Here is a 26,850-nt window from a genome sequence, read left to right on the forward strand (position 1 = left end):
AAGCAATAGGCCAAGACTGTAAATTAATCTAATTTAAACAAGATTTATTAGGAGTACATAGAGAAAATATTAAAGCAAAAGAAAAGGCTTGCATGACATCCCTACTCTGAATACTTTGTAAAACTCAGTGAGGTAGTTAGAATTAGTTACAGTGGAAATAAAAGTAAACACCCTACATTTCTAAGAGAGAGCTTCCTTCTCACTCAGCCTGTCAGCACTTCTTATCTACCCTTTCAATGTCCCGGGAACGTTTAACTTCCCTTTCCCTGCCTGATCATAACTTTGTACTTTGATATGCCTATGGATACCCGACAAAGGTGTCCTCTCTGAGGAAATCCTCAGATCTCATACACAATGTCCATTGTATATTTTTTAGTTATCAGCTCTTATGCTCATTGTCCTTATTAATAAATTGGTGGGGCGAGGGATATTGTGTTTATTGGAGGATGTATCTAAACCATAGTAGACTTTCAACTCACATTATAGCCAGAGGATATATTTCCCCATACCATTCTTACCATTAATTATATTCCATATTAAACGAAATGTGACAAATTCCCAGTCATCTGTCACACATGCCTACTCCCAATCCTGACATGATCCATCCACAGAGGAGGGATTGGAAATTGATAGCACAGCTTTATGCAACTCAGGGATCCCCTTACACAAGATAATCTCCAGCTGCACTATTAGAGCAGCTTTCAGGCTTTGTGCTGTCAGAGTATCACAAAGCAGCTTGGGAAAGGGCTGGGGGACTGAGAATCTGGCCTTTAAATATATGTAAGTACGTATAAAATATGTGGAATTTCTGGAGCCTTAAATCAATTACATTTGGTGCCCCAAAAGTTATTTTTTAAAAGGGGTTATTGATGCTAAAGTCTTATGGTGCTGTGAGATATTTTATGAACAACTCAGTAGAACAGTCTCTTCGTCACTGGATATTTGGTTCTCTTTAAAATCTCCTGGTGCCAAAAGATTAATATTTTATAAGTTCAGCATCTGAACTCCAGTTAGAAACACGGGAAGGTCATTATAATGGTTGCCAAATGCCTTACCAGGGCTAAAGAGGACTATAGCTTTAAGGTATGCATATTCATATCCATCAATATCAAGCTTGGCCATGCTGTTACAGAACTCCTGAAGTTTCCAGATGTGTTCCATGACTTGCTTTATTCTGTCTCCGGAAAGCTTATCTACAAACAGACATTACACACTCTCTTAAGAGAGTTCAAATACATTTGAAAAATTAACAAAACCAACACCCATCCCCTTTATAGGAATAGATCAAATGAAATTTTAAACCTTCTGAATTGTACTATAAACTTTTTTTAACCATATAAAAATATATTGTGCATGAATTAATACTCATGGAAGTGAGGACTGAGGATCTAATAAACTGGAGTCAGGCCCAGTACTGGCAAACATAATGCAATATTTTTCCACAAAGGTCTGCCAATATATCTAAACCCTAACCAGCAACACCCATGTTATTCCAGTGATGGGCCTCTCCGAAGCAGAATGTGCTGAATGGTGCTATAAATTAAACTGGGGCTCTGAGGAGGTGAACAAAAGTGAGAGATTAGGTGCAGACTATCGAATTACCTTATTGTAACTTGTGACCCAATCGGGAGTCAGTCTGGCTGTCCAGAAGTGAAAGGCTAATGCAATATGACCGTGCCACCTTTTTCCATATCTGTTCCTTTAGAAATAAACTGTTTGTTCACTGTAGTATGTACCCTTTCCCCCTCTTGTGGAGTAGAATTAACTCTGTAACACAGGTTGATCCCTCAGCCTTTCATATTACCATGTCCTTTGTGTTGGCTTCATCTCCTTTCTGTTTAAAAATGTTTAAAAGTGCTATACCAATTATGAATTTTCTGAAGTTCCATAGTTTTAGTTGAGCCCTAAGAGGAGATATATGAGGGGCACTTTGTTTCAGGAAGCATTAGCTAAAAAGGGAAGAAAAGACTCCTACTTTGATAAGAAAATGAGAAACAGTTTTCCTTTTCCTCCTCCCCTGGCTGCATATCTGAAGACCAGTCAAAGAAATATGACAGATAGAAACATAAGATTATATTAAGACAGCTATCTGGACACATGATTTCCATTAATTAACTTCATCAAATTAAGTCAGATCAAGAAACCTACCACGTATCAAACTTTTCAGCTGAAAAAATACAAATTAAAATAACGTTACTCCATGTATGACTTCTAATACTTATATTTCATATCATTATAACTTAAGTATTATTGCCATCATCTGTACTGCTAATGGCTGCATAGATTTGCTTAGCCCTGTGTGTCCTAAAATTGATTTTTTATATAATTTAGGATTACTGTATATATTTTATGCAACCACAATAAAAAAATTGAAAAGAAAAACCTAGACATTTTTACATAATGTCTTGAAAATGAGAATGAAAATATAATAAAATGTCTAAGATAGATAAACTTTGATTCTTGTATTGTGATTATTCAGGGTGATGCAGGTGCTATCACATTTTTATTTTTTAAATGTATGGGAAACAATAGTGGAAAAAGTACACAAGGAAAACAGCTAGAATTCTAGACTTTCCCAGAATGGTTACAATACTCAATCTTCCTAGATAAATTTCTAGTGTTTTGTCTTCACCATTTTAAAGAATAGTAAAAAACTTAACTTGATACCCTTACGTCAGAACCTTGGAGTGACATAACATGACCTTATATAGAGCCAAATCCTCTTCTCAGTGCAAATCCCAAGTAACAAGGCTAGGTACTGAGGAGGTCTGGAAGGGTCAGGGCTGACGACGAAATTCTTTTCACTCAGGCTATGGAATGGTAATGCCATTTTATGGCTCCTGCAGCTGCTGTAACCTCCAACCCCCTGGCAGGGCGGTAACCTAATCCTTCATCTTCAAGCCCCACTCCACTCTCAGATGCAGAGGAAACCTGAAGGGCACACTCTTGAGGGAATGCAGGGTATTCAAGCCCCCCTCCATGGCCTCTTCACATCATGCCCCTCTCCCTGTGCACTAAAGCAAGGGTTCTCAACCTTTTTCTTTCTGAGGCCCCCACAACATGATATAAAAACTTCATGGCCCACCTGTGCCACAACAACTGATTTTCTGCATATAAAAGCCAGGGCCGGTGGTAGTGGGGTAGCAAGCAGGGCAATTGCCTGGGGCCCCATGGCACAGGGCCCTGGTAAAGCTAAGTTGCTCAGGCTTTGGCTTCAGCCCCAGGTGGCAGGGCTCAGGGTCCTGGGCTTCAGCCCCATGCAATAGAGCTTAGGCTTTCTGCCCTGGGCCCCAGCGAGTCTAATGCTGGCCCTGCTTGGAGGACCCCCAGAAACCTGCTCGTGGCCCCCGAGGGGGCCCTGGACCCCTGCTTGAGAACCACTGCAGTAGAGCTGCTGCTGTAGACAGTTTGTAAGCTATGGCTGTCATTTTATTATTAAGAAATTAAATTGACAGAATTTAAAAATCATATGACAGATTCTGTGCTCAGCTTCCAAGAAGCACCCATGGAAGGCACAGCCCAGGGAGAGGAGTGGCAAAGGTGGCTTTAATACAGTGTTTTACTGCCTAGACTCTGAACTGGCTGGTGGCAAGAGTGGCTCCTGGAATATATTAGAACAGCCTCAGGAGCTGCTCTAATTTACAGCAGCTACTTCAGAGCTGCAACTGCAGTTGACCTTTGCAGCTCCTGTATCCTCCTCATGGATGAGAGGGAGGGAAGGGAAAAAAAATGTCCAGTGAACACAGTCACAGATCCTTTGGTTTTGCTTCTCCATCATCCCCTCAAAACCCCATGATGTGCTAGGATCTAATATAGAGCACACAGAATCCTGACTCCTTTGTGTGTTGCCCTCACATTAACAGTGGAATTACATCAGTTCCATTGTATCTAAAGGCTCCACACCATGGAAGAATCCTTCCAAGAAAAATTATGATTATTAATGAGGGTAAATCATTTGAGGTTTGCCTATCCTTAACTGTGACTATTTTCTGCAGTCACCTGGAAATTTAAACTGTTTTCATGGTTTGGTATTTACTCAGTCTATGTAGATTTTAAAAATGTATTTATCTTTGTACCTTCATCCTGGTACTAATCCTTGCTAGTTTCATGACATATGTAGTATTCTGTAATTTTCTGGCTACATATACGTCTGGTTCTTCTACTTCTGTAAGTAAAGATAAATTGTATTTGCAGACTTCAGGCTGTCACTACTGATTTTTTTTTCTACAGACAAAATAATTTCCCGCATTTATAAAAAAAGAAAAAGTTACCCATATCAATCATATTAATTTGCATAATCCTCCCTGTAAAAAAGCCAATTGTACCAGATCATCCTCCATTCTAGAGATAAAAATTAGCAGGTTAACACTGAATCAAAAAAGATACCTATCTTCTTAATGACGCAAGAGGCAGTTTGTTTTGAGCTTTTTTATATAACTTTGTGACACAGCCATGAATTAAATATTTATATTTTGATAGTGTGATATACTTGCAGTAATTATTGTGCAGTGATGGTCAGCAACTATTTCAAAAGTGTAACTGTAAACAACTTGGGGTGTGTGTGTGTGTGTGTGTGTGTGTGTGAGTGAGAGAGAGAATGTTTCATCACCTCCAGCAAAGAAAAATGCCCACATGAAATTCTAGGATGGGAGGAAAATTCTATGGTGTGCACTCTACAGTGCTTCCTTTGAATTCTTCTGTTGGGTGGGCAGGATTTCAGCCCATATCTTGAGAAATCTGCTGGACACAGAAGACCATCTATGCTAAAACCCTGTATCAGCACACTCTAGTGCCCTTCTAAGCTTCCTGGACTCCTGTTCTGCCTCTGCACTGCCAGGGACCCCGAATGGGGGCTTTGTTTGGAACTCTCCATAAGAGCAGTTCACAGAAAAGTTAATGTAGCTTCGAGATGCATCAGCTTTTTTTGTAGACACTCAGATGGATAAAAGAGAGGAAGGAGAGATATTGTGTGTGTCCCCTCTAGTCTGGGCCCCACCCCATGCACTGATCTCTAGGGCTATGTCTTCACTACCACGGTAAGTCGACCTATACTATGCAACTCCACCTACATGAATAACGTAGCTGGAGTCGACATATCTTAGGTTGAGTTACTGCGGGGACTACACTGCAGGGGGTTGACAGGAGAAACTCTCCGGTCCGGTCGATCGGCTGGGGTAGAGTACAGGGATTGACTGGAGAGTGATCTGCTGTCGATTTGGCTTGTCTTCACTAGACCCACTAAATCGACCACCGGTGGATCGATCTCAGAGCGTGGATCCTGGCTGTAGTGTAGATGTAGCCTAGAACTATGGAGAGCTCTTTGTGAAGTTGGTAAGATTGACTCATACATCCTGTTGAGGAATAATGGAGGGTTCCTTCCTTCTGTGTTTGGATCTCAGGGGGAACAATACCTGTTCCTCCTTGGAATATACTTTGTAAAAAAAAAATGTACAGACACAAGTTTTTAACTCTTTACTGCTGAAAGTAGCACATGCCTGCCTAACATGTACCTAATACCTAGCATGACCTAACACGTACCTTCCTGTATGCTGTTCTGCAGGTGGTTGACGATAGCTGCTAGGATAGTAGATAGGCTCATCACCTGGGCACATTGTGCTAGGCCTAAGGTAAATAGCTCATTCCAGCAGGCACGAACTAGGCTTGTGTTACAGTCCTGTCTATAAAGACACAAATCAAACAAACAATTCTAGCAAGTATTAAACTCATGTTGGTATTATCCTATAGGTCTGACGTGTAAAATGATGGTTATAAATTATAATGATAGTATATTCTAGTCACCGTAGTAACACACAGATATTGACAAATAACAGAAATTAGAAAAAAACAGCAACAAAAGTGCTTGGGGCTGGATGCATTGGCTATGAGAAACGATCTATGCCAAGTTATATGTCCAAAAATAAGTTGCTTGTTTTTGACTCAATTTCACAATACAGCCTCATGACCCACTATAATGCCAAGTATTATCATCATCAGTCATCTTGTTTTTCATATTCTTCAAAATGTAGAAAAATGCTATATAGTCTCTATACATTTTAAACAATTTATTATAAACTAATTAATTAACTTTATCTTTTAAAAATCAACACAGTTGCAAAATGTTCAGCTTAATACTTAAATAATGACTCAATAGAAAAATATTCACTTACCCAAGTGCTTGAAAAGCAGGGATGGATCTAGCCCAGTGCATTGAGAGGAAAAGCAGTCGTGATGCCGACTCACAGATGTAATGTACATTAAGGTATTCTGGCATTGGACTAGGCATTGTTAGCTGCACGGAAATAAGAGTACAGTACAGTCTGTACAGGTCAGACATAAATCAATGTTTATTATGAATGAAATAAACTTGAATAAAAACATGCAATCTGCATTCAGAAACTTTTGCTGAAAATTGCCATTTATAATGGAGTTAGATTAGTAAAACTTCAGCACATAACTCAGTAGTAGTGGTAAGAAGAACAGGCTGGGAATGGGGAGGTGTGAAAGGAATAGTATGGGAAACCAAATGGGATGGTTACTGTAAAAGTACTTAAATATTAATTTAACAACACTTATCCTTGAATTTTCATTACTGCGTGCAGCATCATTAGCTTCACAATTACTATAAAATGGATGAGAATCAGATCTTAAACTAAGTGCAATTCTTTAAAATTACAACTTATTTAAAATCTATATTATTCTGGGAAAGCCATGCCATATGAATCTACACTTGCAAAAAACACAATTTTACTTGAAGTACACAGATTAGCTTTCCTATACATTGCTTATTTCACTATCTTGATGATTTTTATCTGCTTAAAGGAAATGCACTTTGCCAGCAAGAAGGAACATCCTTACTGGTTTCTCCCATACAATATATCTAAAAGATGTGCTTGCTCAAATTCACTTGAAGATACAGCTGCTTCTAAGTGCAATCCTTTCTGCAATTCCATAACAACAGTTCGCCAAATAATGACCATCAAGAACATAGTTGTAATCCTTAAAAAATGGCCCAAATTTCAACATCCTTGATGTGAGGATGCCTCAAACAACCAAAATCGAGAGTTCAAAATATTTAGTAACAATGTATATGAATTACACATTTGAAATTATTTGTTATATTTAACACTACAAGTGATTCACAGTAGTACTATATGTAAATCTAAAACAAACATCATCCCACTGTCAACTGACAGGTCCCAAGGAGAGTGCATATGCAGTGCTCCAGGATACAGAGTGCAAGGGAAATGTGCAAATATTTTATTATGACCTTAACAACAATAGCTAATATACTAGACAATACTGACTATGGCAAAATACAACGATAAAGAAAAACACAATACTAAAATTATTCCAAGTTATGTCTTTGAGAAAAGATATTTGACGAAGCACCCACCTTAAATGTGACATGTGTATCTGTAAGCAGGGGTCCTTCCACTTCAATGATTGGTGTTGACTGATCTCTGCTGATTACGTGAATATTCCCTCCTCCTGTAGGATCCATCCCATCTGCCAAGTTCTGAGCTACTGTGCCATCTGTGGTATTAAGTGCTTTAGCTAAAGTATCAAATGCCCTGCAAATAAATGAAGAAACAATACAAGTTTATTTCCTTATAACCATTAACAAATTTGGAGTAGAGGGCAAATCAAACACTACAAGTTCTTCCATCTAGAAGATAAGCCAGAAACTTTTTTGGCACAGATTCTGGGCCAGATTCTCCAATACACTCTGTTCTTTTGCTCTGCTCAGGCAGTGTGAAGGGGCCAGGTAGGTTCTGGCCATACATGTCTGATGGAAAATTCCCTTGCAGAGGGGAATTCTCCCCTGGCATAAGCCCTGCACCAGCTGCTCTTTCTTATTCTAGTAACGGTGGCTCCTGCACTGCTCACCCACCTTCCTCTTTCTTACCTTGAGGCTTCATTACAAAGATCCTCCACTGGCATAAGGTCTCTTGGGGATGTTATGGGAATGGCATATATTTAAGCAGTCCCTAGGCTTCTTTCTAACTAAAACTGCAGCTAGGCCAGTGCAAAATCAGGAAAATGCAACCAGCTCCTTGAGGTTACCCCACAACTCCACTCCCATAATGACCGGAGCTCAGACTTTGAGGAGAATTGAGCCCATTTCATACTCATATTCAAATTATGGTATTTCATAATACTGTTATGCAACTATTTTCCAAGCAATCTGTTTACACATTAACTATTTATTCCTTGGGACCAGATTTAAAAAGTATAAAGTTGGTATCAGCAGAAGCACCCAGGTGCTCTGCACTTTTAAAAATCAGTTAGCTTATTTAGGAGTCTAAAGATAGCTTTTATTTTTAAAAATCTTAACCTAGGAACCTATATGGAAAAGATGGGATAGAACTGCTTTAAAATCCAACTTTTTCCTGTTTTCATACATTAGCATTACATATTACCATTTTTTTAGGGAAAAAAACAATTAAAAAAATGGAGCTGCAAGATTTTACTTCCCTGTTTCCTGATTTTGAAATAAACAAGAAATTGAGATGATAACTTTGGAAAGCTGGGCTTCAAATTCTGCCTTGGATTGCCATAAAAGACAAGGTTTGTTGATGTCAACCTAATCCCAATTTTTTCCACATTACAAATCACATGTCAGCCTTGTCTTAGGGAAAATTTAAGAGTAAATCTGGAGACATTAAAGGCCAGGACTGAAGTTCATGACAATTGTGTGGGAGAAGCTTGCACACCATCTGCCTGTACTATACTTGACACAGCACTGTAGCTATTATTTCCTTACTTTCACAAACACTAAACAAACATGCACACTCAAAGTAAAAAACTGAAATAACACAAAACTGTTACCGATTTTCAGCATTTTTGAAGAAAAGATATTTTTGTGTCACAAACCAGTTATCTTTTTCTGTAACTTATTAAATATCAAATACAGCCCTGCTTTATTATACTGCATTTGTTACTAAATAGGGGAGAGCATCTATAACAGTAAAATGAATGAAAAGAGTTCTTCAGAGTAGCAGAAGTTCAAGTCAATAGCAGCAGCCAAACATGGACCATTAACAAAATTATACAGTGAGTTAAAAAGGTCATTACTAGTGTGGCATGAACCTATAAAGTATAGGGTTCGCCTTCCAAATAAGCTGCCAAAGTAAATTCATACCGAGTGATCTCGCTTGCAGATTGATCCTCTTGTTGGATTTCAGAAGTATCTCCATTATTAATTGACTCACTGAGGCTGGCAAGGGATGTTACAACATTTGCCAGTGTTCCTAAAGCACCCTGACTTGTCTCAGCCTACAGAGAAAGAAACCATATTAATGGATCAAAATTATATATAGTTAGGTGAAATGCTGTATGTAATGTAATCACTTCATAATTATTAAATTCTCTGTATCTCCTTCTTCTGTTCTCACATAGGTTTCACTTCCTCCTGAATATCCACAGTGAGGGACGGTGGTTGACATTTGGGTAAGGATGATCATTAAATTCTCCAAAACCGTCCCTCCTGACTTATGGTGTGTTTTTTTGTGATGGATCAACTACAGGGTTATCAACCTAAATTCATGCATAATTATATCTGGGGAAAAAATGTATGTCCCCCTGAATCAGGTATGTTGAAGATGGAAAAGATCTTCTAGATCAGTGGTTCCCAAACTAGGGCCACCGCTTGTTCAGGGAAAGCCCCTGGAGGGCTGGGCTGGTTTGTTTACCTGCTGTTTCCGCAGGTTCAGCCGATTGCGGCTCCCACTGGCTGCGGTTTGCTGCTCCAGGCCAATGGGGGCTGCAGGAAGGGCGGCCAGCACGTCCCTCGGCCTGCACCACTTCCTGCAGCCCCTATTGGACTGGAGTGGCAAACTGCAGCCAGTGGGAGCCACGATCAGCTGAACCTGCGGACGCGGCAGGTAAACAAACCAGCCAGTCCGCCAGGGGCTTTCCCTGAACAAGTGGCGGCCCTAGTTTGAGAACCACTGTTCTAGATCATCCATTCTATCTCTCTCAAAATATAGGATTTGTTTCAGCACACAGTGGTATTATCACCTCAAACTACATGTTACAGAAAGGCAACAACAACCTCAGGGCTGCCTGCAGCAGCCTCCCCACTCCATCTTCCTCCTCAGGGGACAATAATCAGTAGTGAATCTCCACAGACAGAACCACTAGGCCCGCCCTCCTTTCCACTTGTGGCACTGTGGAGGTCTCTCCAATTTCTAATGCCCTCTACCCCTTTGCAGTAGGACAGCAACCGTTTGGCCGAGGTAAGGACCTTTTGTGACTGCAAAGGGGTCAGAAAGATTTCTTTTTAAAAATATACCCAAAATAATTTAGTAAATAAAATGTAAGATTTTTAATAAAATGAAAGGAATATTACCTTGGAGTCTGTAGCTAGCAGGACTGTACCATCATCCCGTATCAATGGCTGCTGAATATTCACAAGCATTCCTGGATCAAGAAGACCTGTTGACCTGTTCAGACATATAAAGAATCTAAGAGTGAACCTATTTCAGTGCAGTATAATGAGGATTACTCTTATTGGGCTTTCCATTTTGTGATGTTTAGAATTTATCCATCAGAATTTGGTCCTGCTGAAAACTATTTCCAAAAATTTGTGTCCTGGAAGAAACTGTACTTTAACTGGAGGGTTGGTGATTTTGCCACTGCAAATGAATGCCTTTCTTTCTTTTGCTAAAGTGCTGGTGATTTCTCAACCTGATTTTCCTCTCATTAGTTTTTTGATTTGATTTCTTCTGTCATGCTGGCAGGTGTCGTCTTCTTTATTACAACCAGTAAGCCATTATTAGCTATGTAAATTTACATGGAACTTTCCAGAGGATCATGCCCCAAGTAAATGGCATTCCAAGTGAGACAGGGCAAAGACACATCTGATGAAGAAGTGAGGTAAAGAAAGAACAATGTTTACATAAAACCACATATCCCAATTTTACTTAAACTTTGTCCTTCTCTTTCCATGCCTCTTGTCTAATGTTCTTTCTCCCTTTTCCATACCTAACTTAGGGCCTGATCTGTGAAGTGCTTTGTAGTCAATAAGTATAATTATGATGTATTTGTTATTTATATAGCATGATAGGTTTGCATGGCACAATATAGATCAGGGGTAGACAACCTATGGCACGGGTGCCGAAGGCGGCATGTGAGCTGATTTTCAGTGGCACTCACACTGCCTGGGTCCTGGTCACTGGTCCGGAGGGCTCTGCATTTTATTTAATGTTAAATGAAGCTTCTTAAACATTTTAAAAACTTTATTTACTTTACATACAACAATAGTTTAGTTATATATTATAGACTTATAGAAAGAGACCTTCTAAGAACCTTAAAATGTATTAATGGCACGCGAAACCTTAAATTAGAGTGAATGAATAAAGACTCGGCATACCACTTCTGAAAGGTTGCCGATCCCTGATATAGATGAATAATGCATGACAGATTCAGGCCTCAGGGAGTTTATCATCTCAGGGCCTGGCATTGAAATGGTAAACTCCCTGAGGCAGGAACTTGTCATGCATTATTCAACTGTGTTATGTCATGGAAATGTATGGTTCTATATAAATAACAAATACATGATATATTAATAATAATAGCTATTGATTATAATGTGGTTATTAGAGTTGTGAAGGAGAACATATCTTGCATGTGCCACAGAAAAAAAATATAAAAGAACAAAATGTGTTTGACCGCAGTATTTATCAAACACAAATGCAAATATTTAGCAGCAAATTTTCAAGGAGTTTCCAGTCCAGCCTTCCAAACTGCTATGGCATTTTTTTTTGACGTCATTGCATATGTGCATCAAATATTCAGACTCCTAAATGCCTCAATTCTTATTGCAAATACTATCTGCACATATTAATTGTGATCTGGAACACACAAAACTTGTACCAGAAAAAATTGTGCATACAATTGTGTCTACTTTTGAAAATACAGCCTTTAAGCTAGATAGCTATTTTCTATCTATGTTAGGATATATAGTATTCATTACTATTGTATACAAATGTATTTCCATGCCCATTTGTTTGGAGATATCTGAACCCTCAAAGAATAACCACCATCATGTAAGAAGGAAACTTCCATTCTAGAATTTAAAAAGAGGCCATACTTTTGGGGCCTGATCCTACATCCCCCTGGAGTCCATTGTTTATAAAACTGACTCCACAAGACTCTAGTCTAACAGCATGTTAAACAGACCCATTTTACACCTAAAAACTTACCGGGCACCATCTTTATCTGCTACAAATGTTGGTGTTGCTATGAGAGGGCTTCTTAGGTCTTTCCTGATATAGATTTTTTCAGTTGAAGCTGCACAGTTGGTTGGTTTCTCCCGTTGCACATCAAAGGGCTTTCTTTCACTCTGAACCGCTTCATCAGAATAGAAAAATACAGATTTGAAAGGAAATAATTAATCCAAAAACTAAAGTAAAGAAAAATCTTAAAGCAGGATTTCAGTTTGCATGAAATGTGTTGGTTCATTTCAGTTCAATGCAATATTGGAAATTCAGTATGATAACTGAAGAGACATAGGCCCCAGTGTTGCAATGCACTTAATCACATGTTTATTAAATAAGAAATCAATGGGACTAATCATAGTCTTAAGTGTTTTGTGGGATTGGGGTGAGAGCTTGCTACTGCATTGCATTTAACCAAGTTAAGCATTCAGGAACAAATGTTTTCACACTATGATTCTGAGGAAAGGAATATGTAGATTGTAGACCAATGGTATTTCTTGAACATTTTATTTAAAAAAATCAATGCTAAAATTCATAGTAGGCAGACTAAGAGGAAATGTTTGCACTGCTATATGGCAGAAAAGCATTTAATGTCTAGGCACAGTGGAGCTGTAAATGATTTAAAGATAATGCACACATCTAGCCAGTTAAGATGGTCTAGTGGGCTCCTAAAAAAATCTCTCCAGGATTAAAAATACCCCCCGTTTTAAAGTGTAGGGAAAAAGGCTTATTGTTCAAGGTTCTAAAAGGGATATGGATGACTCTCAAGCAAAAGAATCAGAAAACGACATTAATGTTGTGATTTTAAAGAAAATGAAAATTATTCCCCTGTAATATTGGGTCATCATAGTTGAGTGGACTATGCATGGGACTGGCAGCCAGGAACTCCTGCCACTAATTTGCAGTGTGGCTTTGGGCAAGTCATTTAACTATATGGTGCTCACTTGAAACATTTTCTCAAAAATTGGGATATTAAAACTAATATTCTTCGCAAGGGTGTTGTGAGAATTAGTTAATGTTTGTACAACACTATATATACAGATAGTGCACAATATAAAATATAAAGCATTATATAAGTACAGAGCATTACTCTAGTATTATTGTACCAGTCATACATTCATACAGCAATCAGCTATAAAGCAGTTCTTCTTCAAGGACTCATGAATCTAACTTTCCTCCACCTAGCCTTCCCACCTTAACAAAAATAAAATTTAGAAATAAAAAAAAAATTCCCCACTGACTGGGGACGGAGAGAAAATTATCCTAATGTTTGTTAGCAATCATAAGGCCCAGAAACTAGGTTATGAACATGATATAAATACTGTACCTTGTATAGAAAGGATTTGCTGTACTGTTTATTAACATTGGATTAAGATCAATGATTGCCAGTGCAAATAATTCACACTTATTAACCAGAAGCTTGATCCAGTGTCCACTGAAATCAATGGGAGTCTTTTCAACTGATCGTAATGGACCCTGGATCAACCCCTAGAAATGCAGCAGCATCTGCAGTTTGCCACTAAAAGTGGCATTAGGACGTTTTAAACTGCCAGCTCAAAAGAGCCCTACAGTTGGCACAGCTGGCCATGGGAGGCCCATCCCAAGGTAGAAGGATCCTGTTATGGTGTATAGCTAGCATAATAGCTTCTCTGCCACCAGTGTCTGGCATTGCCAGTGACAGAGGGCATTGCCAGTGATAAGGCAGTGGCTGGTGCTTCTCTGTGCCCCAGAGATCCCAGATGGTGTAACAGCCCTTTAGGCCCACTGGCAGGCAGAGAAATTCAGAGCAGTTTTCAGATTGTTCTAATGTACATGGAGGGGGAGACTGGCACACAACTAGCCCAGGACCAAGAGAACCCTCTTAAGCTGCATTGTATACTCTTTGATGACAGCCTTTGACTCCAGGTACTTTAGAGTTAAATAATATTCATAATAAAATAATCCCAAACTTGTAAAGAAGGTATTGGAATAAGATTTGCAATGAATATAAAATGTAGCTTTATGTCTTTTTTTTTAATAAAACAAATTTGGGGTAAGTACAGTGTTACGCAATAGTATGCCACAAAGGTAGAGAACATTGCACCTCATCTCACAGAACATAATATGCCTTATTTAATGGGAAATCTGCGATTTATGGTACATTATTCTATAACAGGAGAAATAAACCCCAAATCTGACAGCAAAACAAATCTATCCATACACAAGAAGTTATTCTAAAATGAGGCCAGAGAGTTTCAGAAGGGACCAGTACATCATCTAGTCTGACCTCCTGTATATCACAAGCCACCAACACCACCCAACATTCACACACTAACCCCAACAACCAAAACTAGACCAAAACATTACAACCCACAGGAAACTACACAAACGTGTCACAGGCAGAAAATAGGAGTGTCATTCTCCATTACAAACACTGTACTTGTAAAATGCACTAAAAGTGAGGCTCTATATATCCCTTCTTAGGGGATGTGATATAATATCACACATAAGAGTTTGATTTCAAAGTTATTCATCGCTGTAGCTTGAACTTCCTCTACAAAAGTAACCAAATAACAGGTTTAGAAAAGAAAAATGTGAAACAGACATTTGGGATGACAAAAACTCTAACAAAGATACTTCTTGATCTGTATTCAAGAGAGTATTGCAGATATCTTAGAACTTGGTGTTTCACATGGACAGAGATAGAAAACTGAAAATATATTTAACTGTACCAATCATCTACATATTTATTACTTGGTAGACAAAGTATCAATTTGGGTAATGAACACTCACATTCCATTTTCATGCCCATCTCTAGGCATTTCTTAAGCCTACAAAACTGGCAACGATTCCGATGGTGTTTATTGATGATACAGTCCTGGTTGCTACGACAACTGTAGGTCAAATTCTTTCTTACACTCCTTTTAAAGAAACCTTTGCATCCCTCGCAACTGACAGCACCATAGTGACGACCTAGAGGAAAAGGGAATGCATGTGCAGCTCGGTTACCACAAGGAAATGATTTATATTTTTAATACCGACATTTTATTTATAGCAGGAAGAGCCTATTGACAAATCACACCTTGATTTGTTTTATATTCCTGTTTATTCCTCATATCTGCAGGCACTGATGGTGAAAGCACTATTCTAGTCTGATGTCATAGTTTTGTTTTGCGTTTCTTTCAGGAGATCCTCCAGGATCAGCCCATTTCCCACCATTCGCGAAGAGTATGCATAATAGCAACACCCACTTCAGCCCAGGACTAATGGTTCCTCGTGGAGTCCATCAGTGTAGCTACATAATTGCTAATGAAGTCACATGCATGGATACAAAATATATAAAGGATATTACATGCAAAAACAACATTAACATTAGAATTGCAAGTCAATCACTCAAAACATAGGAAATTCCAGAATAAACGTTGTCTAGGTGACATTAATTCAGACCCTTTTGTGTATGCATTATGATACTGCCTTTAATTACATGATCACATACTACTTTTTTCACAGGACCCCACCTCATTTAGTGCGTTGAATGGATGGAAAGTGCTCACTGACCAGTTGAGCAAACTCCCTGCCCTGTACTCTCAGCTCAAGCTTGCCCAGGAAATGAAAGAGCAGTGGACCCCAAACTTACTCTCAGGGACAGGAGTGTGTGGTCAGGCCTAATGTTTGGAGCCATGGAGGTAGCCAGACCTGCAGGTTAGACTGGAGCCAAGCTGGAGTCAAGGATCAGGATTACAGGATTCACTGAGGCCATAGTTAAGAGCAGAGCTGATGGTCAGTGACAGGAATCAAAAGCCGAATGCTAGAGCCAATGGGTGACCCAGAGATGTGGTCAGGAAGCCAGGGGTGCCAAGGATGGAGAAAGGCAGGGGCTGAAGCAGTCATAAGAGCAGGCTGGGTAGGAAGCAGGAACATGCGCAGCTGTGGACATGGAACATGTCGAGCACCCAGCGAGCTCTGTTGCTGTGTTAAATAATAGGTAGCTACTCCCCTGCACCAATCAAGAAGCGCAATCAATCATGCAGCTTCCCCCCTCCCCTACCCCACTAGGATCAGCTGTGTCTAGTGTGTTGCTAGGACACTGACCATGCTGCAGCTGGCTCCCTGACACTTGCACCCCTCACATTGTGTTGTTGCTAGCGGGTCAAAAGTGAACGTTTTCTTGCCAATATTGGAGTTCAGACTAGTATTGGTTCAAGGAGGGTTTAACTAGTGTGATACCAAGCACAGCTTGCCATAATTGAGGTCAAGTATCATGTCATTTAACTTACTTGTTCACAATTATATTCAAACCACAAGTATACCAGCCATAGGCAGTGATAGCCAACACATTTCTGTACTATAAATTCATCCTCTTTTGACCGAGTCTCAATTGCTATTCTCACTATACATAAACACATCGTCGCTCCATCTTTACTAGTAACATGTCTGTTACAAGAGTATATTTGCTTACCTGACGCTTTATCTCCACAAACAACACAATATTCTACTACTTGTGGTCGCTGGACATCAGCTTTACCCAACAAACGTTCCACTGAAGCAGAGTCTGTCACAATCTAAAACAAAATGCCAGAACAGTTAAGGTGTTGCTTTGATATATCACATCAAATCAAGCTCTAAAGAGATTTCATATTCAGATCAACTGATTGGCTAAGCATTGCTAACTCTTGCAGGTTAGTACTTGCAATAGAAGTTGTAAATCTTTTGTAAATCCCATTAGGCACCTAAATACCTTTAAAAATCTGCCACTAAATTTAGTCTGGAAGCCTGGTTTAGGCAGAGGCCTGTTGCAGTTTGGAAAGACAGAGTCCAGTCTGGGAGTTTAGCTTAGGCAGAGGCCTGATCCAGAACTGAAAGATTTATTCCTGATTGGGGCTCATCTTAAGCAGAGACCTGCATTAGCCTTCAAAGACTGGGGTTTGTCTACATAGAAAAGTTATTGCAGAATAAAGAAATTTAAGTGTAATAGCTATACTGGAATAACTTCCCCATAAAGGTACTTTTATTCTGGAATAAGAGTGCCTTTTTCCAGTTTATCTTAATCAACTTCCAAAGTGGATTAAACTAAATCAGAAAAAGGAATTTATATATTTTAAAATAATATCTGAGGTTTTTTCCTGCTCCTCCCATTTCACTGAATTTGAGCCTCTGATGCCATTCACATAGGTGGATCACTGTGTGACAATGCACTTCACCTCAGGAGCAAATATTATCATTTGGATAGCTAACTGGTCACTTGGCGTTGTAAATCAGATAGCTAAACATCTAACTGCTAATACTCATACCTGCAATAAAGTGTAAGTACAAAAAAAAAAGAAGGTACAAATTTTGTGGACACAAATTTTGCTCACAAAAGGGAACACAGCCTTCTGAAAATATAAGCCTGTCCAGTTTTGTTTTAAAGTTATTACTCCTCGTTTTAGACACCATAAACAAAGTATATCCACTAGTTTTGTAGTTCCTATGAAAACAGAGGGCCAGATCGTCAGTTGGCATAAATCGGCACTGCTTTATTGACTTCAATGGAGCTATGTTGGTTTACAGCAGCTGAAGACCTGGCCCACAATGTTTTGTGCACCTCATATTAGCTCTATTTCATTCACACTCCTTTTAGAGCAGTGGTGGCCAAGGCAAGTGGCCCGTCATGGTAATCCGCTGGCAGGAGGTGAGACAGTTTGTTTACATTGACCGTCCGCAGGCACAGCTGCCCGCAGCTCCCAGTAACCACGGTTTGCCGTTCTCAGCCAATGGGAGCTGCGGGAAACGGCAGCCAGCATGTCCCTGTGGCTTGGGCTACTTCTCGCAGCTCCCATTGGCCAAGAATGGTGAACCATGGTCACTGGGAGCTGCGGGTGGCTGTGCCTGCGGATGGTCAATGTAAACAAACTGTCTCATGGCCTGCCAATGGATTACCCCAACGGGCCGTGTGCAGCCCACAGGCCACAGGTTGCCCACCACTGTTTTAGAACTTTGTGGATATCATTCAATGATGCGAACATACAAACAAGAATGCTTGGCAAGACAAAGTGCTATATGAAAGGAAGTTAAATAATGCAATAATATAAAATTCTGTTCAGTTCAAAATACAGGATGAAAATAGTCCATCCTTAACCCTTTGCATACCAATAAATCAGAGGCAGGATTAAACCTAAAAGAGAAGAAAAGGGAAGAGAGGGGAAAGGAAGAGAGAGTGGAAGGAGGGAAGTGGGGGAGTATAACCCAATAAACTCATAATTTTTTCATGGTATCAACAAGGAAGTTAATCCTGACAAAATTAAACTCACTGACAAAGTTTTTAAAAAACTTTTAAAAAACAGCTTTAAATTAATTATGTTTATTAATTTAAAAAATTAAACTTCCAACCACATACAGGACTCAGGTTATACTAGCACAGTGCTTGCTTTTATTGGCTTTTATTAACTGGGGCATAGAATCAGTGTATTATAATATGTTGCAGACCATTGTAGTACTGGAAAGAAACAAGGTCTCATCTTTAAATATTCACTTACAGTTCATGTTAATTCCTAGGAATTGTTGTTTATTTTCGTACAATGTTTCCATTGTTTTTGTGCTGAATATAACATGATTATTTTTGTTTCTTTTATAGGTCTGTATCTATTGGGTTTCCAGGAAATGGGGCGGGCGAGCCCGCCCCATGCTAACGGAACCCCCCCCAGCCTAAGGGGAGGTGCCACAGAGCCTCAGAAACCCACTAATTGCGGGGGACAACTAATAAAAGAACAGGGACAGGAGTGCGGTCAAAGGGTCATAAGAAGGGAGCCTGACGGTGACACCGAGCAGAGAACCCCGGACAGCGCCCACTGCTCCTCGAAGGCGTCAAGGGAGCCAGCGGACGCCGCCCAGAGGAACTCCGCCCGGAGACGTGAGCGGACTAAGGATCGGAAACAAGCCCCACAGTCGCAGGAGTCTCCATTGGCCAACCGCCTCTCCCTGGTCGCATAGATGGCCATTTTTGCCAGGGCGAGGAGGAGGTTGACCAGGAGGTCCCGCGACTTCGTGGGGCCACGGATAGGGAGTGCATGGAGAAGGAGGTGTGGGGAAAAGTGCAGCCAGAAACGCAATAGGAGATTAGTGAGGAGCCGGTAGAGGGGCTGCAGCCTGGCGCACTCTATGTAAATGTGCGCCAGGGTCTCCCTCACGCCGCAGAAGGGGCAGGTGTCTGGGACAGGGGTAAACCGCGCCAAGTACACGCCCGTACTCACGGCCCCGTGGAGGAGCCGCCAACTGATATCCCCGACGGGCCTCGGGACCAGGGTGGAGTACAGGCTGGCCCACCGGGGCTCCTCACCCTCCAGAGGTGGCAGGAGGTCCCGCCACTTGGTGTCGGGGCGGGACACGAGGGTGAGGAAGTGAAGGGTGTGGAGCACGAGCGCGTAGAGCTGCTTCCTTGGCGCGGTTTGGAAACGGACCGGTTGCAGATCGTGCAGCCGGCTGGCGGAGAAGGGGCGGGGGGGTCGGTCGGGTCCACGGGGCAGGGGCCCGATGAAAAGGTCTGGAGGGCTCGGGGTGGGGGGTGGGCGGGGCGTGCCCTCACGCAGGACCCGGTCGAGGTAGGCCCGAGCAGCGGGCGGCAAAGCGGCCTTCACCTCCTGTAGTACGAGCCGGGGAGTACAAGGTCTGGAGAGCCCCATACGCCGAGCGAGCGTCGGGGGATCCAGCCAGTCTCCCCGGTCGTAGTCCAGGAGGTCTCCAACCCTGGTAGCTTCCGCCAGGACCAACCTCTGGCGCACCGCGGGGGACTCCGCCACCTGCACACGGAGCTGGGGGTTGTGTAGCAGGGGCTCCGCGAGGAGATCTGCCCCTTCGGTGGCCGCCACGGACCTGGTCGCAGAGAACAGCTTCCAGGTCCGGAGGAGGTCCTGGTAGAAGACCGGCAGCCCGGAGAGGTCTTGCGGAAGGCCCCTCGGGTTGAGATAAAGGAGCTGCCGGTCGTATCGGAGCCCTCGGAAGCGGCGTAGGAAGGCATGTGCCAGAGCTCTCCATGCCGGACTACCCACACCATAAAGGAGCCTCTGCAGTGCCTGGAGGCGGAAGACGTGGACCTGAGTGCGCAGGCACTTCAGGCCCTGCCCTCCCTCCTCCAGGGGCAGGTGGAGCACCCCTGCAGGGACCCAGTGCAGTCCTGGCCAAAAGAACTCCAGAACCACCGTCCGGAGTTCGGTCAGGAACCCCGGGGCCGGGACCAGGGTGTTGAGCCGGTACCAGAGCATGGACAGGACCAGTTGATTGAGCACCAGTGCTCTCCCTCGGAGGGAAAGGCACCGGAGGAGTCCTGTCCATTTCCGGAGCCGCTCCGCCACCCTGCCCTGCAAACCTTGCCAGTTCTCCGGCGGAGAGGGATGCGTGGCAGAAAGGTAAACGCCGAGATAGAGCAGTGGACCCGCGCTCCACCGGATGGCCTGAAGCGCGGTTGGGAGGGAGCTCGCCTGCCACCCGTCCCCGACCACCAGGCCAGAGCTCTTGACCCAGTTGACCCGGGCGGAGGAGGCTGCCGAGTACACAGCCTGGCAGGCCTCCACCCGCGCCAAGTCGCCCGGGTCCTGGACCACGAGGAGCACATCGTCGGCGTACGCCGACAGGACCAGCCGCAGCTCCGGCTCCCGAAGCACCAACCCCGTCAACCTCCTGCGGAGGAGACAGAGGAAGGGCTCGATTGCCAGGGCGTACAGCTGGCCCGAGAGGGGGCACCCCTGCCGCACTCCCCGCCCGAAGCTGACCGGCTCGGTCAGGGTCCAGTTGAGCCTGACCAGACACTCTGCGGAAGCGTACAGCACCTGGAGAAAACCCACAAACTGGGACCCGAAGCCTAACGCCTGCAGAGTGCCCAGGAGATACCCGTGGTCCACCCTGTCGAACGCCTTCTCCTGATCCAGGGACAGGAGGGCGAACGACAGACCATCCCTGCACCCAAGCTCCAAGAGATCCCGGACCAGATACAGGTTGTCGAAGATGCTACGGCCCGGGACGGTGTAGGTCTGGTCTGGGTGGATCACGTCCGCCAGCACGGCCCCCAGCCGCAGCGAGATGGCCTTGGCTACGATCTTGTAGTCCGTGCTGAGGAGCGAGACGGGACGCCAATTCCGTAAGTCGCGGAGGTCCCCCTTCTTCGGCAGTAAGGCGAGCACGGCTCGCCTGCACGAGAGAGGGAGGACCCCGCTCCGCAAGGACTCGGCCCAGACGCTGACCAGGTCCGGGCCGAGGACGTCCCAGAACACGCGGTAGAACTCCACGGTCAGCCCGTCCATGCCCGGAGACTTGTTGGTGGGCATGCGACGGAGGGCTTCCGAGAACTCGGCCAGAGTGAGAGGCAGCTCTAGCCGGTCTCGGTCGCCCGCGCTGACCGTCGGGAGCCCGTCCCAGAGCACTCTGCAAGCGGCAGGATCGGTCGGATCTGGGGAGAAAAGGCGCGCGTAGAAGGTCCGGGCCCTCTCGCACATCTCCGCCGGATCCGTGAGGGGGGAGCCGTCCTCCGCCAGAAGGCAGGTGACGTGCTTCTTGGCCCCCCTCCTTTTCTCCAGGGCGTAGAAGAAGCGGGAGCCGCGATCCATCTCCCGAAGGAGGCGGATGCGGGATCGAACAAAGGCGCCCCGGGCCCGATAGCCTTCGAGGACCTGGAGCTCCTCCCGCTTCTCCTGGCACGCCCCGCAAAGGGATGGATCCTCGGGGCTGGCGGCCAGACGCCTCTCCAGCTCTAAGACCTCCCGCTCCAACTGCCCTATCGCCGCATCCCTCCGTCGGCTGGCGCCCCGGGTGTAGTCACGGCAGAAGAGCCGGGCGCGCACCTTCCCCACATCCCACCACCGCCGCGCCGAGGGAAAGGCATGCCGCTGCCCTCGCCAGGCCAGCCAGAACTCCCGGAAGGACGCTACGAAGCCCTCATCCTCCAGCAAGCTGTTGTTAAAGTGCCAATAGGCCGGCCCCGGCCTCTCCGCACAGAGAGAGGCCGTCACGGTGGCGAGGTGGTGGTCCGAAAAAGGGGCCGGCCGGACGCTGGAGGACTGGGCCCGTGATAGATGGAACCGTGACAAATAGATGCGGTCCAACCGGGAGCGGCACGACCGATGGGCTTCCACCCGGACATAGGTGAACGTGGAGGCATCGTCCGGGTGGTGGTCGCGCCAGACGTCTACCAGGGAGTGATGGGTGACAATCTCCCGGAGGACGTCCGCGGCGGCTGGGCTCTGCTCGGTCCCCGAGCGGTCCCGCTCCTCTAGGACGGTGTTGAAGTCCCCGCCCAGGACCAGGCACTCACGAGGATCCAAGGAGCCAAGGAAGGCGGACGCCTGCTGATAGAACTGCAGCCGCTCCGGGGGCAATGTCGGGGCATAGACATTGACGAGGTTGACCACGAGCCCCTCCATGCGGACCCGGAGGTGCAGCAGGCGGCCCGGCACAGCCTCGGCGACCCCCAGCACCTCAGGCCGTAGGTCGGGGGAGAACAGGGTAGCCACTCCAGCCCGACGGGTTGTGAGATGGCTGAAGTAGACCTCGTCCCCCCACTCCAGCCGCCAGCTAGCTTCGGCGGCCGGATCCGTGTGGGTCTCCTGCAGGAAAACCACAGAGTACCCCCCCTCCCGAAGGAAGGAGAGCACCTGGCTCCTGCGGAAGCCCACCCTACAGCCCCGGGTGTTCAGTGTGGCAAAGGTGACGAGTGCCATGAGGAAGGCTGGGGGGGATCCTCGTCGGCAGGGGCGCTCACGGCCCCCGTTGGGCCGCGCAACAAACCGTGGCCCATCCCGAAGGTGAGCAAGGAGTCACGGAATTTGCGCACCCGATGGTAAGCCGCGGCACCCTGCTTCCCGGTCCTCTTTCCCTCCCCCATGAGGGCCCTCGTGGCCAGGAGGATCTTGTGAAAGTCCCCCCAGCGCTGGAGAGCAAGCGGGATCTTGTTGCGGGAGCCCCGGACGTCCTCCAGGAACTCCTGCAACTCCTCCCGCAGCGTATGGGGGGGCGGGGTCACTGGCCTCCGGGGGTCCACCGGTGGGACCTCTGGCACAGCCCCGTGGCCCACCGGGACGGGCAAGCAAGGGGCGGGCCCTGGCTCAGTGGGGGGCGGCGGAGGGAAGAGTACAGCCCCGAGTGGGTCGGGACTGTGAAATTCAAAGGCCGCTCCCTGGGAGTTATCCTCTGGGAAAGGGAAGGAGACAGCCCCAGGGGCCGCAATGACATCATGGGAGGTGGAGGGGGCAGGGCTGGGGTCAGGAGCAGGGGTGGGGGGAGGGAGAGAGACGGAACCCTGGGCCGCAGGAGCTGAACCATCGGTAAGTGGCTCCTCGCGGCCAGGTACGGGAGTTGGAGGGGTAGGGAGGGGGTCCCCAGTGACACCGGGCTCAGGCTCAATGGCAGGTAGAGCAGCCTCGGCGCAGAGAGATGCAGAACCCTCAGAGGGGCCCCCACCCGGGAAGGAACCCGATTGCTCCGCACCACCGAGGGACACCCCCGGTAGCCCATCTCCCTGCCACGAGGCACCGGCCGTTGCCACAGCAGGCTCGGCAGCCAGCAGCAGGGTGCCGTCTGCAGCCGGGCAGGCTGAGGGGTCCAGGGGACCCTCAGAGGCGGGAGCGGACGCAGCGGGAGGGTCGGTGGAGCACGGGGAAGGGGAAGCTGGGGTGAGGTCGGCTAAGTCGAGGCCCGTGGGCAGAGGGTCGTCCTCCCCCGGGGTGACCGGGGTCAGACCCAGGGCCTCGATCTCCGCGAAGATGGAGGGGAGCTCACCTCCCACCACCCCGGGGTCCTCCCCACTCGCACCTGAGGCGACGCTCACCTCGGGTATTGCGGGGGGCAAGGGAACAGGAGGGGCATCATCGGAGGCCTCCGCAAGGAGGGACCGCGGAGGAGGGATGGTGGTACCTTCCGGTGCTGCCACGTCTGCCCTAGCCGTCATCGGCAGATGGGTCAACCCCTGGGGCACGGCGGAAGGCTCCGTGTCTGCGGCCCCCTTTCTGGTCTTACGGGGGGCTTCCGCCTCAGGTGGCACGGGCGGAGCTCGAGCCTTCCGCTTGCCCCGCTTACCCTCTACCCGGGTCCAGCCCTCCATGGCATCATCGTTGGGCCGGTCGACAGGGGTTGGGTCGGGGGGCAAGGATGCCAGTTCAGGGGCTCGGAGAGGCACTGGGGGGACAGCAGGAGAGAGGGAAGAGTCCCCCTGGGGAGAGCCCTCTCCCACGCCCGGCAGTACCCCTGCCGCACCCTCCTCCACAGGCCCCGCCAGAGTGCAGGCAGCAGAGGCGGGGCTCTCCCGCTCGTCTGGGCGCACGGGAGGACGGCCCCCTGAGGCCCGAGCGGGAGCAGTGATGGGCTGAGGAGGAGGAGGGGCGGCTCTGGGCACCGGGCGGCCGGGGGCGCCGGCGATGACAGGGCCAGCGCTCTGCCGGGGCTCGGGGGTCCCGGACGCTCCCCCGTGCCGGGCCAAGGGGCAGTCCCTCCGAACGTGCCCCGTCGCCTGGCAGAGGTAACACCGGGCCTCCCCCGTGGAGTAGTGCACCCGGTACTGGGCCCCCTGATAGGGGACCAGGAAAGACCCCTCGAGCGCCTCTCCGCCACGCGCCGCCGGCGGCAGTTGAAGCTGCACCTGCCGGCGGAACGAGAGGACGTGACGGAGGGCGGGGTCTTTGCAGCCCAAGGGGAGAGGGCTCACCACGGAGATGGGCTTCCCCAGAGTAGAGAGGGCGGGCAACAGGGCGACATTAGGCAGGAAGGGAGGGACGGAGGTCAGGACCACACGGACCCCCAGGTCCTCCAGCGGCTCCAGGGGGACAAACACGCCCCCCACCGCCAGGCCCTTCTCCACCGCCTCCTGGGCGGCGGCCTCCGAGGCAAGGAAGAAGACCGCCTTGCCGTACATTTTGGAGGCCGCCACGATGGCCGTGGGCCCCACCACCCTCGCCAACGCCCGCACGTAGGTCTCCACGTGGGGCGAGGCGGGCACCAGGAGGCAACGGACGCCGTGCTTCCGGGTCAAGGTGGGGAAGGGGCCCCGGCCGCTGTAGATGGTAGCGGAGGCGGCGGTCGGGGGAGATGACGTAGCGGCAGGCGGGGGGGCCGCCGCCACCTGGGCGTACGCTCTGGGGGCCAAGGGAGGGGCACCCGCAGAGCTGGTGGAGGGGACAGCGGGGAGGGACGCCGCGGCCGGTGGCAGGGCCGCGGTGGCAGGCTCCGCCATGGAGGGCTTTGTCTTCCTAGCGGGGCCCTTTCCCTTCTTTTTGCCCTGGCCCTTTCCGCCGGCTGGGGGGGCTCCCCCAGAGGCGGAAGGGGCGAGGGACGTGGCAGCAGCAGAGGGCACCCCATCGGTCGCCGCTGCCGGCGCCTCAGCGGTAGCGGTGGCAGGAGGTCCGGCAGCGGCGGTTGAGGTCGAGACTGGGGGGTTTTCGGGGGGAGCAGGTGGGGGAGGGGGGACAGGCGTTGTCCCAGGGGTCCAACCCACCGCGTCTCCCGCCATGCTGAGTAGGGAGGGAGGGAGAACACCGGAGAAAGGGGCGGGGGGGGGAAGGACAGGTCAACCACTCCTCCCTGCTAGGCTGTGGGCAGGGGAGGAGGGTGCCAAAACGGGTGGGGCAGATAGGGGGACTACCAAGGACTCGGGGGGGGGGGGGTGTCAGGTACCAACACAGGATCGAATTCCGGCTCCTCTAGCTGCACTAGGGGAGGGGAGGGGGAAACAAGAGCAATGGGGGGGTGCAGTGCAAGAGGGGCAACTTAAACAGGGGAGAGGCACAAGCGCACTGATAGAGCTATGGGCGCACGAGGGGAGGGGCTAATCAGGGTGAGGGGCCGCGGAGGGAAGGTAGCAACCAGGCTGGGAGTGGGGCAGAGGGACCGAGGGGCTGGCTTCAGGGCTGGGGCAGGACAAACAAAGCTGCAAAGGGAGGTGGGCGGGGCAGGCAAACAAACTGAAGCGGGGTGGGGTGGGGCAGGGAGGCTACGAGGGGCAAATGGGGCAGGCAACAAGGGGCAAAGCTAGGGGGCCTGTTGCTGAGGGGAAGGGGTCAGTCCGGGGAAGGGGGGGTGCGTGCACCCACAAGCACTTGTGCAAAGTCAATGGCTGGCTGGCTGCTGCTGGAAGCCCAAATGGTGGCAATAGGGCGTGGCAAGCCAGGCGAGCAGCTGGGTCCCAGAGGCAGGAGCAGAGGCAGATGGTAAGCAGCCTGCGGGGGTGGTGGAGGGGGCAGCGGTGGTGGTGGGGGTAGGGGGGGGACACAGATGGACCAGGGGGCAGGCTCCACACCACACCCCCTGTGTCCCCACAAACACAGTCTAAACCCCCACCACTAGAGCACAGTTAAAGGGTTACTCAGTCTTTGGGAGCCCCCTCCACAGTGGTCTTCGGTGTTCTGTGCGCTCCCCAGCAGCCGGTGGTCTTTTCAGTCCTCTTCTCCCTCCTCCTCCAGGCTCCAGCAGCTCCCCAGGACAAACACAGCTCCAGCAGCAGTAGCAGCAGCCTCTCCTCCTCCAGCAGCCCTGGTGGCCAGGCAGGAAGGACCCCCTCAGGTGGCAGCTGTAGTGGTGGTGGTGGTGGGGTCCTGGCTTCTCCCTCCAGAGGTGGGGGAGTGGGGGCTGGCCAGCAAGGCCCCCCCACTCCTCACTCACCCGCTCAGCAGCAGTTGTAGCAGGAGCAGCAGTCCTG

General features: G+C 47.7%; 1 protein-coding gene across 3 annotated transcripts in view; it reads right to left on the reverse strand.

Moving 5' to 3' along the window:
• Positions 1-26,850, reverse strand: part of NR2C2 (nuclear receptor subfamily 2 group C member 2) — a 70,239-nt gene that overhangs the window by 11,520 nt on the left and 31,869 nt on the right. Inside the window, exons 5-15 of one of the 3 annotated variants that reach the window (XM_045022693.1) lie at positions 16,660-16,762; positions 14,994-15,173; positions 12,207-12,354; positions 10,352-10,445; positions 9,143-9,276; positions 7,394-7,571; positions 6,168-6,289; positions 5,539-5,678; positions 4,077-4,165; positions 2,149-2,167; positions 1,056-1,193 (exon numbers count right to left, since the gene is read on the reverse strand). In XM_045022693.1, coding sequence (XP_044878628.1) covers positions 1,056-1,193; positions 2,149-2,167; positions 4,077-4,165; positions 5,539-5,678; positions 6,168-6,289; positions 7,394-7,571; positions 9,143-9,276; positions 10,352-10,445; positions 12,207-12,354; positions 14,994-15,173; positions 16,660-16,762 — 1,345 coding nt within the window. The remainder of the gene's footprint in view (positions 1-1,055; positions 1,194-2,148; positions 2,168-4,076; positions 4,166-5,538; positions 5,679-6,167; positions 6,290-7,393; positions 7,572-9,142; positions 9,277-10,351; positions 10,446-12,206; positions 12,355-14,993; positions 15,174-16,659; positions 16,763-26,850) is intronic. The other 2 variants (XR_006580803.1, XM_045022694.1) reach the window with 2 other exon arrangements.

Source organism: Mauremys mutica, chromosome 7 (assembly GCF_020497125.1).
Source record: "Mauremys mutica isolate MM-2020 ecotype Southern chromosome 7, ASM2049712v1, whole genome shotgun sequence".
Lineage (NCBI taxonomy): Eukaryota > Metazoa > Chordata > Testudines > Geoemydidae > Mauremys > Mauremys mutica.